At 46.2% G+C, this 13,223-nt stretch overlaps 1 protein-coding gene across 1 annotated transcript in view; it reads right to left on the reverse strand.

Moving 5' to 3' along the window:
* CCDC60 (coiled-coil domain containing 60) overlaps window positions 1-6,836 on the reverse strand; it is a 166,568-nt gene extending 159,732 nt beyond the window's left edge. The window contains exon 1 of the mRNA XM_082667962.1: window positions 6,622-6,836. Within this exon, the coding sequence (XP_082524088.1) occupies window positions 6,622-6,711 (90 nt within the window). The 5' untranslated portion in view covers window positions 6,712-6,836. The remainder of the gene's footprint in view (window positions 1-6,621) is intronic.
* Window positions 6,837-13,223: the final 6,387 nt, after the last annotated feature.

Raw genomic sequence — 13,223 nt, forward strand, 5'->3', positions numbered from 1 at the left:
CCTTGCCCTGACCCCCACAGCTCTTTGGTGGATTCTGTGCTGTTTTTTAAAGTACTACTGTGGGGCTTCCCTGGTGGCCAATGCGGGGACATGGGTTCAAGCCCTGGTCCAGGAAGATCCCACATGCTGCAGAGCAACTAAGCCCATGCACCACGACTACTGAGCCTGCGCTCTGCAGCCCATGTGCCTAGGGCCTGTGCTCCGCAACAAAGAGAAGGCACTGCAAGGAGAAGCCTGCGCACCGCAACGAACAGTAGCCCCTGCTCATCACAACTAGAGAAAGCCTGCTCGCAGCAACGAAGACCCAACACAGCCAAAAATAAAAAATAAATTTCTATAAAATAAATAAATAAATAAAGTATCACTATGGACAAGTGCCCTTGACATTCCTAAGCAGTTGTGGTGCAGGCTAGGGGATGTCTCTCTTTTTTAGGTTACTGTATTGCTTGGGACCCCCAATGTCTGATTTTTTGTGAAGTCATTTGTGCCAGTTATTTTTGATTAGTCAGCCAGACACCCATCTCCAATACCTTCACCTGTCTCTTGCCCCGGTTTCCACACTCAGGTTAGATACACATTCTCCCAGCCATTCTTGCAGTTAAGAAAAGGCAGGTGACACTGCTCTGGCAAATGAGACATAAGAGGAAATATGCTGGGAAGTTTCCTGGAAATTAGGCAAACTTTATTTGCCTCATAAAAGGGGCAAAAATAGCTCTTACCCTCCATTTTTTCCTCTTTCTACTGGAATATGAATGTAATGGCTGGAGATGGGGCAGCCATTCTGTGACCATGAAGGAAAAGAACCTGCCAGCCCCAACATTAGCGAGGTCTTCCTGAACCAACGCCGGCAGGCATACAGCTCCAGACTGCTTATGTGAGAAAAATAAATTCACATTTGTTTATGTCACTGCTTTTCGGTTTTTCTCTTACTTGCAGCCAAGAATGATCCTATTTGTACACAGGGTTTTCCTTTTTTCTTACTTCCTTCTGGTTCTCAATGGGATTCAAACATGAGCAACGGGACTGGGCTGAAAGTTAAATCCAAGGGACTTAAATCATGCTCGGGGCACTCGCTTTCCTACAACTAGGATTTTTTAACTGGGTCAAGCATTTCTGCCATCAGAATGAACTCTCTCCTGCAAGGCACTTTATCCTTCATAAAAATATACTCTCACACTAGTTCTTAAAAATATCCCTAGACTTGCTTCTTCTCCTCTACCCTTAAACTGGGACTTGGCCTCACTAATGAGGGACACCCCCTCTGTGCCTTTACAGTTAATACTCAGCTTTCTCCAGACTTCATATCTGGGCTATGTCTTCAAAATGGTAATGGAGGCACATGTGTCCAGTCAGAGAAGAGAGAGGAGCCTGAGTCATAATAATAACAACTGTCATCACTTATTGGGGAGTTCACTGTGTACCAAGTATTGTGCTCAGTATTTCAGATGCATTATTTTATTTAATCCTTCCAAAAGATGTATGTAGCAGATCCTATTATTATTCAGCCCATTTCACAGAACCTCATATTAGTGTCAAAGAGGGGAGTCGAGCCCACCTTGTCTGATTTCAAAGGCAGAGCTCCTACCTGGTCACTAGGTTTGCATCACATCAACTAGGCTCTCTGATGTGTTTCTTCTACCACTCCTCTCCCCGCCCTCGCCTCCCCATGCGTAGCAGCTGCCTCTTCGCAGATGAGTGAAAGAGCTCGCTTCATTTTGTCCGGCATAAAGAAAGCGCCTATCATTCTTCCTCTGTCAGGAGGTAATGAACACACGCCTTCCCCGCACCCTGACTTATCACGGAGGGAGCCGACTGTCACATGGGCCTGCAATTAGACACAGCAGGATTTGCCGAGGCAAGCATCGCCAGTCCAGAGCGCCAGGGCATAAAGAAGACAAAACAAAACAAAGCAACAGCTTAAATTCTGCAATTGTCTCAATGCAGTAACAATGGAGCCAGAAGAAGCTCTTGGACAGAGAAAAGGGCTCGTTACTATTTTCCTGGCCTGAGTCACGAGTTATAATAAAAATGAAGGTGCAGCTGGCTGGGATTCTTCAGAACTGAATCTCAAGTGGTTGTCAGATCTTTTATTTTATTTTATATTCCAAGGTAATCATTGATTCAGTGCAGGGTGGGGTGCAGTCTCCGTGATTAGAGGCCAGAGAAATTACCCAGCACGGAGCCCACTTCGAACAAGGACCAATGACTCACCACTTACATCTTCAGGCCCCAAGCTCTCCTATCTGGACAAGGAAGAAAATCGTTTCATGTTGGCGGTGACGTGTATTGTGCTGGGAGTCGAGGTTTCTCTTGTTGGGGGAAACCTTTCCTTTTCTGATTCCGGGCAGACCAGCTGGATAGGGGGCTGAACTCTGAGTAACTCCATTCTCACCATAGGGGTGGTGGCAGTGGGGCGATAGGGTGGATGGTAGGGGACGGGGGTCAGTGATGCTCAGGCCAAGGTCTTCTCCGTACACGGGACTCTGCATAGCTTTCCCCCTTCTCCCTGAACCTGCCAACTTAACTCTCAGCAGAGAACTAGACCCTGGCACGCTTCAAGCCTCAGTCTACTCAGATGCAAAAGGGGGTAATAACTACACCTCTTTCACAGAGTCAATTAAAAGATCAAACCACACCATGTCATAATGGCTAACATTTCACTGTATTTACTCTGGGCCAGGCCCTGTTCTAAGAGCTTTACTCATATTAACTCACCTAATCCCCACAGAACCCTATGAGACAGAAGCATTTTTAGCTGGATTTCATCCATTCTAAGATGAACATTTTCTTTCCCCGTTTCAACATCTCTGAAACTGGGGCGCTTCTTATAATTGAAAGTAGGTCCTAGTTTAATCAGTAGAGTTTTCTTTCTTAGTGGTGCTCACACAATATTGTGATGCCTCTTGAAACGGAAGATGTCTTAGATAAAACAAAATGTGACTGTTTCACAGAGGAGGAAACTGAGGCACAGAGAGGCACTGATTTGCTCAAGGTCCCCCACATAGCTGAGTGTCAGAGTTGGGGGTCTGAACCCATGTTGTTTGCTGAAGAATCTTTTTTTTTTTTAATTAATTAATTTATTTTTGTCTGCATTGGGTCTTCGTTGCTGCGTGCGGTCTTTCTCTAGTTGCGGCGAGCGGAGGCTACTCTTTGTTGTGGTGTGCCGGCTTCTCACTGTGGTGGCTTCTCTTGTTGCGGAGCACAGGCTCTAGATGCACGGGCTTCAGTAGTTGTGGCACGTGGGCTCAGCAGTTGTGGCTCACGGGCTTAGCTGCTCCGAGGCATGTGGGATCTTCCCAGACCAGGGATCGAACCCGAGTCACCTGCATCGGCAGGCGGATTCTTAACCACTGTACCACCAGGGAAGTCCCTTTTTTTAAAAAAAATAATTTTTGAGAACCTCCTCTTTTAATCACTAAGCTAGGATATCACCAAAGCACCCAGTCTAGTTCCTGGCTGTTTCAGGATCTGCCCAAACTAAGGATGCTTCTTTCCTCTCTGCCACCAAGAGACAGAGCTTATGTAAAGGATTCCACACCCTTAGAGTTTTTGCCAAACGCCGTTCCCGCATTTCCATTCTAGAACATGGAGGGAGTGTTCTAAGTGCCCCTCTCTTTTTTAGTCTCTTCTAAAGAAGAAAATGTGGGTCCATGATAATCTACACATGCCCTGCTCCCTCCCTCCCCTATGGCTAATCCCATTAGATTTCTCTTTTGCTTCCTTGGGCAACAAAGGGAAAAGGAACTCCCTAAACAGATTAGGGCACCCGATTTAGGGCAGGCTAGAAGGTTTCCTCAACAAAAGACATTCAAGCAGGGGATTTGCATACATTATTTATACTCCTTCCATCGAAAAATCCACATGAAGATGCCGTGCAGGGAAGGGTCCCATCATAACATTAGTTATGATAAAGCAACTTCCATCCCCATGAGAAGGAAAATGGCCAGCTTCAGTGGGCTGCAGGACCCTTTGGGGGTTTCCCCACAAGGGTCACCTATTACACCAGCACACGGTGGACTCACAGGAAGTGGCATTACCACGTAGCCCAGCTGGCCTCACCTTCCTCCCCTAGAAGCCAGATCCTTCCTCGGATCACTCCTCACTGGACATTTACCTGGCTGCCTGGTCTTTGTTGCTCTCTTTTTATGTGGCATTCCTCTGTTCCCCACCCCTGCCCTGCCCCCAACCAACAAACCTGAAAACTATCTGAAGCCAGTGAGCACGCCTTACACCTTCCCTTTGCATCCCCCGTGGTGTGTGCTAACCACTATCACCGTCTGCTTAGCACGGTGAGGCAGGGAGGGCTTGAACTCGCGAGCCAGAGAACTCTGATCTCAAACCATTGCTCTGTGCCTTGCTGACTGGGTGTCCTTGGGTAAAGGACCTGTCCTCAGTGGGCCTTGGCATTGCCATCTATCGCACGAGGAGGTGACAGTTCATACCGCCAAGTGTTCTGGATGGTTGTGAAATATCACATGTTAAGACTTGAGCTCAGAACCTGGCACGTGGTGAATATTCAATACATGCCAACCCTCATCATCACTATCGCCACTGGTATTTGTGTGTTAAGCCAATAAAACTGCAATTTGTTCTTAGTGTGATTTACACCAGAAGTTGATGCCAATCTCTACATAGTTTCTTGGGACTGGCCACTTTCTAGTCAGTCTGCTTTAGATTAATCAACGCTTTACGGTAGCTCTAAAAAGTTGCAATTTCTGAAGGTGTGATACTTCAAATGTGGGCCAGGGACACCCTAGGGTCTTCATTATTTTCTAGCCGGTGAGGCGGGGGCAGCAGGATTTCCATGAGTTTTGTGCCTGAGGTCTTGTTTATCCAACAGCCCCTGGAGGCCTGCTTCCCATCTCTTGACCTCCTGGAGTCCTGCCTACCCTCCCCTCAAGAAAGAGATGATCATTTCAACCTCTGCATCTTCCTCCACCTTCCTCAATCTCTCTAACCCAAGATGGAAAACTCTATTGCATTTACTTGGCTACATGACCTCTTCCCTCTCCAATCTCCCCCCACACTCGCCCCACACACGAGTCTGAGCTACCTGTCCTCTGCATTCCCACCGCACCCAATGATACAGCCCCAGCACATCATTAATCATCCTGCATTACAATAATCTGTTTCTTATCTCTTTTACTTCCCATCCCAAACAGACACACTACGATTGTGACGCTTTTCACAAGAGCAGGTATTGAGCACACAACAGAAATTCAGTACGTGTTTGCTAAATGAATGAAACCACATAACGAAAATCTAGGAAGTGCTAACTATGTGTAAGACGCTATTCTCAGGAGTTTTGGACATATCATTGAAGGCTCACAGCAATCCCATGAGCAGGTATTATGATACTCCCATTTCACAGACGGCAACACTGAAGCAGACAAGTTCCGTAACTTGCCCAAGGTCACAGGGCTGCCAAGAGGCAGATCCAAGGTTCAAGCCAGGCTACTTGGGTCCACCGCCCACATGCTCACACTCATCGCTGCTCCTGAAATTTCCACCTCATTCCTCGTTCCTTCCTTCCTTCCCTTCCCCCACTGCTATGCTGGGAAGTTTTTTCCCAGAGGGGGCTGCTCTGGATAAAACCCACTTCCGGGTAGCTTTCTGAGACAAAAGGAGACACGTGAAGACTGCAACTTGAAGAGTGAGCTCATTAAGAGGGCTGAGCAAACAGCTGTGTCAATTCTTAGGCAATATCAACAGAAGCTCAGGAACGCTTTGGACCACCACGTAAGCACGGGTGAGTTTCTCTTCTGTGCCCTGACTTCCCCCCAGGCCCTCCTTCATAGGGCAGGGCCTTGAGCCACAAGATATGCCACTGTACATGGACCGCTGTGGGCCAGTAATTGCCTTTGACCCTCTCCCACTGTTCAGCTACCTTGGCCAATTAGTGGTAATATGGGCGTTTGCAGATACAATAACAAAGACACACTTAACAAAGACATAACAGGCCTGCCCAGTTGTGATCATTTAAAAACAGAAACAACTTGACTCCGACACTAAACACATACTGATTTTTCTCTGTCTTTCAAACCAACAACAGTATTTCTTGTCCCATATACACATTATCAAGTGTCAGCATCTCCATGAACAATTTCCGTGTCTTACTCCTCACACTGTTTCTGCCTAGTTGGTGTTCCTGTTCTCATTTTGCAGACACGAGCAAATAAAGGCTCAGAGATGCTAAACAATTTATCTAATCTCAATAGCTGCTGAGACGCAAAGTCAGGCTTCAAACCCCAAAGTCTGACACCGTAGTCTCTACAAAGAGAAAGGATGTGCACATACCCTAAGCCCAGCGGATCTCCGAAAATAATTTCTTCGATGGCAAACCTACAATTCATCTTAATTTCTTCCTGATGTTCTACAGTGTCACTGCCAATTTATTCCATCACTTTGGAATTACTGGCTAATAGGATGGCCCAGCTCCCCGTTCTGGCTGGCGTTTTCAGTCTTCACGAGTAACCAACCACTGATAGCAACGGGGATGTTTCCCAACAATTTAATTACACTGTGATTCTTCTTTCCCCCCTGTCCCTTGTTGGTCTGGAGGCTAATTCCTATTTTTCGTCTTGAAAACACGACTGCTTTCACGAGAGAGGGGAGACTCACCTGCGTTAGATGATCTGAGGCATGAAAGGGCCAGAGGGCCCCCGAGGCAGGGGAACTCTGTATCTTCTTGGTGGCTGGTACCTTGGTCATCTTGGAAATCCTTCAGGCTTCCCTGTGTCCCCCAGGGAAGATGTGTGTGTGTGTGTCTGTGTGTTTTCTTCCAGAATCTTCTACCTCAGCAGTCACTGGTGTCAGGGGCTCCAGCAATTTCTCCCCGACTCGCAGGTGCTAAAGACACAGACTCCAGACAGGTTTCTGGCTGGGGAGGAACGGGAAAGCAAGTCTTCTGGGCTCCCCACCAACAGAATAAGGAAGTCCCGGCAGGGTGAAATCAGGCAAGCCTGGACTTACTTTTTAGACAGTCACAAACTTTCATGAGTTTTTCCCCGCTTGGGAAGGGGATATCTTTGTCTTCTAGAAACAAAAATAAAATATGAACTAAAAAAATAAAACTCCACTGACAAAGTCTGAGGGGGGCCTACGGAGAGGCCCGCAGACACCCATCCTGAGGCTGAGCGCCCGCGGAGTGGGAGCGAAAGCCGCGGCTAACTGCAAAGCCGGGGGCCCACTCGGTCGCCTGGCAACGCCACGCCCCGTGGAGGGCTTCCTCATTGGCTGGGTTTGGTGGGGGCGGGGTCGCGAACTCTCCCAAGCCGTTGGGTCCGTGGCTGGGAGCGGGCGGCTGGCCGGGGGAGCCACTTTCTCCAAACTCTGGTTTCTCCTCTCAGGCCTGAGGACCTTGACCCTTTGTCTCCGTCTAACTACAAGCGACTCCTTCCTTCCAAACTACCCTGTCCTGCCATAGCCCGCCAGTGATTTCTTGTGCCTTGGGGTGGGTAGATCAATGTGGGCCTTCAGCCCTGCAATCACTTTAACCTGAAATTTCTCTTCTTTATCCACCTGACACACACACCTATTCATCCTTCAAATCCCTCATACACACACACACACACACACATATACATACACACACAAATGTATACATACATACGTCTATGTGTGCATGACAATTAAGTGCATGGAATGTGCTAGGTACTGTGCTAAGTGTTTTACATACATTAACTCAGTCCTCACAGCATGTCATTAAGGAAGGTACTTCCTTACCCTCTTTTACAGACTAGGAAACTGAGGCACAAAGAGATTGACATCTTTAAGGTCACACAGAAAGTGTGTGAACTGGAATTCAAAGCCAGACCTGTTTGATTCTAAAATCCAACCTCTTAATCAATAAGCCTCACGACCCTGGATAAGATGCCTAATGTGGCTGAAGCCTGGCTTCCATTTCTTTCAAATGGGGAAAAATAACTTTACCACAGGTGTCAAGGATTAAAACAGATCATTATGTAAAGGCTGAGCACGTGAGGAGTCCTAGTTAAGTGGCAACTGTTATTATTATGTCCTGACACCACATTCCCAGGAAGAATTAGTCATTTTTGCAGTGCAGTGTTCATTTCACACCAGATATTAATACTAATATTTATTGAGCACACGCTCTGTGCCAGGTGCTCTACTGAGCACTTTACATTAACTCATTTAATCCTTCCAGTAGCCCTACGGGGTCGGGTCCAGCTTGCATATTGATTGCACGTGTTCTGATTTACACACTTTATCCTTGGCATTATTTCACACTGGTTCAATCTGACTCTTATTTCTAACCCTTGAGCTGCTGAGGATTATGATGTCACCACACAATGACCTCACCTTCTCTTTAGAAGGCCTTGCTGCAAGATGACCCTCCAGAGAATACAAAAGGCCCAGCCACACAGCTCCAGATGCTGATGCTTAGAAGTCGTTATTTTCCTGCCATTGTGCGAAGACTGAGTCTGACCTTTCTTTTTACAGGAAGTTTGGGTCTTCCTGATTCCTTTGTGGGCAGCATTAAGCCATCAGCAAGCACTTTCAGAAGGATGCAGATAAACTGAATTGTGTTCAGAAGATGGGGCTGGGGATGAGAGGGGATGAGAAAAACAAGATAGAATGAGAAATGTTCAGCCCCAAGCAGAACAGAGGGCTGTCTTCATACGGCTTTGAGGGACAGGCTTGGCAAAGAAAAGCTCATTAGTTTTGTCTGAGCCCAAAGAATAGGAAGAAGGTTTCGGCTCAATATGAGGAAATACACGGCAGAACACTGGTTTAAAAGGCGTGAGTTCTGGAGTCTGACTGGCTTGGCCACGGAGCAGCCTCAATGATCATCTCATAGGTCTATGATGAAACCAAATGGGTAATTCATGTGAAGAACAACGCCTAGCAAAAAGGAAGTGCACAATTAATGTTAGCTCTTTTTTCTTTTGTTATTAACACCCACCTGTCAGAGCCATGCAAGAACTGGAAATAGAAAGGGCTCTAGAATAGAAAAGACCTGTTTTCAAATCCTGGCTGTGTCATTTACTGGTAATGAGATCTTGGTCAAGTCATTTCACCTCTGCAAGCCTCAATTTCATCATGTACTACATATAAATAGTAATGGTGATGCCCACTTTGTACAGTTGGGAGGACTAAGTGAAATGATGAATGTATAGAACCTAGTATCCAGCAAGGGCTCAAGGCATGCTATTAGTAGTTCCCTTTTAGGGTCGTGAATGGGTATGTTCCATAGAGAGAGAATGAGCTCCCCAGCACTAGAGTTATTCAACCCAATAAGGTCACATTCTAAGGTCCTGGGGGTTAAGACTTCAACATATGAATTTGTGGGGAGACACAAATCAACCTATAACACTGAGCTGCCTCAAACTAAAAGCTCACACAGTGTTGGATAGATGTTGCCGTGTTTCCCTCAAAACTGTAAAATCTTCCTATCTTCTCCTGTGAATTTTCTGTGGCACCCTGGGGTGCCTCGGTGCACAGTTTGGGAATCACAGGGCTACAGGCCTGTTTTCTTTGAGCTGAGCAAACTTTTTATGCAAGAAGTTAACAACCACATGAGTAGACATAAAAATAACATCTAATGGGAGTTTGTTAATACCTTGCCTCCTGGCCCCTAAGGTAGGACGTCTCTGGAGCATGTTCTATAGTCCCCCAGAGGTCCCCTTCAGGACTGCCTTGGGGCAGCCCCATTGCCTGTAGCAGTTGCCTGCTCACCAAGCACCCAACATTAGCTTCTTCCCTTTTCCTGTTGCACTTTCCCACTCCCCTTCTGGTGCTGCCTGGATGGCCTCCCAAATATACCCAAATTCTTGTTCCGAGATCTGCTTCTGGGGAACCCAAGCTAGGTCAATGTTGGCTGGGATAACCAGGAGGTCAGACTAAGTCACGTCTGAAAATCTTCCCTCTTCCTCATCTCGTGACCTGGACTTGCTACCTTCTTGGGTCCCCTTGCCCCATAATCACCTCCTTACCTCTGCTCTCATGGATACATCTCTAGAAGTTTCTGGATATTCTCTGTATCCTTTAAACACGCAGAGGCCAATGTGTTTTCAGATATGCAAATATATCCCCCAACAGTGAAATATTTGACAACTCAGATATGAAGTGATTGTTTAAATCTTAATTCCTGGTTGATTTATGCAAAATAGGAACTGAAAGACATGAAGCGACGGGTGTTCTCTCCTCCCAATTCACCAAAAAGAAAGGCATGTGAAGGGATTAAAAATGGATGTATCAAGTAGAAGAAAAATTTTGGAATGTGTCGGATGCCAGCTGGGGTAGCCGAAGTAAAATCTCCAAATCTGCTGAACACCTGAATTTCAGTCACTACTACAAACGTCTGGCATTAAAAACCTATTCGAAAAGTCATCATTTTCTGAATATTTTTAATATACTTGTCTGTGTTGCATTTAGCACCCAGAGGACTCCTTCTGGATATTTTTACTGAAATGTCAGCACTGGATTTACAAATTATGGGGCCCAGGGAAAAAGTAAAACTTGGGGCTCCTGTGACACCTGGTAGCTGGCAATCTATTGGTGAATTGCTGCCAGAATGAGATATCGCTGGATAATGTCTATTTGCACTACGTCCCCGCTTCCTATACCTCATTAGGTTAAAGAAGGATGACTGCCTGCTACATGGCCCCTTGGGGGCTCTATGGCCCCACCCCATCCCTACCCTATTCTCCAAATTACACCCCAGGGGGAGGGTGGTGAATTTGAATCTTTGTAAACAAAGAGAAGAAAATGCAACGTTAACCTCTCTTTCCTCCCCTTTCTCTTTAATTTGGTCCACCAGACCCAGCAACAGGGGATGTGGTATGGTCTGTAGGAATATTCTTCGTGAATTTCCCCCACTGGAGATCTAGGATGTGGCGGAAGCTACCTCCATAGATAAAGCTTTCCATTCCTACACTCTTCAGCACACCACCTGCTGGGCTGCAGGACAGATCGGAATAAGCGGATTATGAATCCCATTTTACCAAGATAGAAATTGAAGCTCTTGGGATCCAGCACTTTGTTAGTGGTGTAGGTTGCCTGAGAATCCAGGTTTTATGATTCCAAATTGAGCAGCCTATTTCAGCACTCTGCCGCAATGGCTTCATGCTTCAAGGTGTGTGTGTGTGTGTGTGTGTGTGTGTGTGTGTGTGTGTGTGTGTGTGTGTGCGTGTGTGTGTGTGTGTGTGTTCGTTCACACAGCAGGACAACCTAGGGTTATCTCTGCAAGGCCCGCCAAAACAAGGGATTTCCAAGCCACCTGGAAGGTTTTAATTTCTCTAGCCTTCTGGGGGAAACCTTTCCTTTAATATCCACATAAGACATCTCCATGGGCGTGGGGAGAGGGATAAATTAGAATTTGGGAGTAGCATATACACACTACTATATATAAAATAGATAAACGACAAAGACCTACTGTATAGCATAGGGAAATATACTCAATATTTTATAATAACCTACATGGGAAAAGAATCTGAAAAAGAATATGTATATATATGTGTATATATACATGTACACAAATATATGAATCACTTTGCTATACACCTGAAATTAACTTAACATTGTACATCGACTACACTTCAATAATAATAAGAAGAAAAAAAACACCAAAAAAAAAAAAAGAAAGGACATCTCCAACATCCACCCACCCCCACCCCAGGTAGGAAAACACTCCCCTGCCAGGTAGTCCCAAGATTTCCAAGTAGCTCAGAATTTCCTGTTCAGCATGCACTCCACCCTGCTTCCTACCTGTATGGGTAGAACTGGGCGTCCTCCACACCCATGAGATATATTCAAGTCCTAAACCCTGGGTGCCTGTGAGTGTGACCTTGTTTGGAATAAGAGTCTTTGCAGAAATAATCAAGTTACAGAGAGGTCATACTGGATTAGGGTGGGCCCTAATCCTTTCTTACAAGAAGAGTAAAGTTTGGACATAGAGACAGAAGACACACAAGGAGAATTGTAATAGGGAACAACAAATCTGACTCCATATTAGATCTGTTTCTTTTACTTCAACCTTTGTATTCTATTTCTCTTGCTACAAGTTAATCACTAAAGTAACATAATGGCCCATCTCCGAGAACCCTGCCCACATGCCTCATTGTAAAACTAAAATATCTTTGTTCAGCTCACAGGAAACAACCTGACCCAGCCCACCTGTGAATGGCTGCAGGGAAGAAGAAATTAACACATCCCCTCCTGCATCTGGCACAAAGCAGGAGATAGATGCAACCATTTATGTCCTTTTCACTTTACCTTCTCACCGTCCCCCTCTTTGTTCTATAAAAGAGACTAGCATCCAGAGCCTGGAAAGACGGTTCTCTAGGACATTAGTCCGCCATCTTCTCAGACCTCCGGCTTTCCAAATTAAGTCACTATTCCTCGCCCCGACACCTCATCTCCCAACTTACTGGCCTGTTGTGTGCTGAGCAGAACAAGCTTGGACTCAGTGACAGAAGGCCAGGTGACAACAGAGGCAGAGAATGGGGTGACGTGTCTACAAGCCAAGGAAGGCTGTGCACTGCCAGCAACATCCAGAGAGGCAAGGAAAGATCTTCCCCTCGAGCCTTCAGAGGGAGCACGTCTTTGCCAATGTCTTGATTTTATACTTCTAGTTCCAGAACTGTGAGAGAATAAATTTCTGTTGCTTTATTGTTTTTTTGTTTTGTTTTGGTTTGGTTTTTTTGCGGTACGCGGGCCTCTCACTGTTGCGGCCTCTCCCGTTGCAGAGCACAGGCTCCGGATGCGCAGGCTCAGCGGCCATGGCTCACGGGCCCAGCCGCTCTGTGGCATGTGGGATCCTCCCAGACTGGGGCACGAACCTGTGTCCCCTGCATCGGCAGGCGGACTCTCAACCACTGCGCCACCAGGGAAGCCCTGTTTTATTGTTGTAATTCACCCATTGCATGGTAATTTGTTACAGCAGCTCCAGGAAACAAATACTCCACCCATTTTGCTTCAGCCTCATTTCCCTGTTGGCCCCAGTTTATTCATACCCTCAAAATGCTACTTTCCTAAACCTGCAGCGCAGCAGCATTTTACTAAAGGTTGCAAATGGTGGAAGAAGACTGCACAGCTCTGCGGACTCAGTGACTTACAATTAAATACTAGGCAGCACTGAATTTTCAGTTAAATACAAATGAAGCTCCAGGTGACGCTAACACATAGGTAGGGGTAGGAACCCCTGCCATACATCCTGTTTGTAAGCTGCCTTTGCAAACATAATAAAATACAAACATCCT

The sequence above is a fragment of the Grampus griseus genome, assembly GCF_964374135.1.
Source record: "Grampus griseus genome assembly, chromosome: 12".
NCBI lineage: Eukaryota > Metazoa > Chordata > Mammalia > Artiodactyla > Delphinidae > Grampus > Grampus griseus.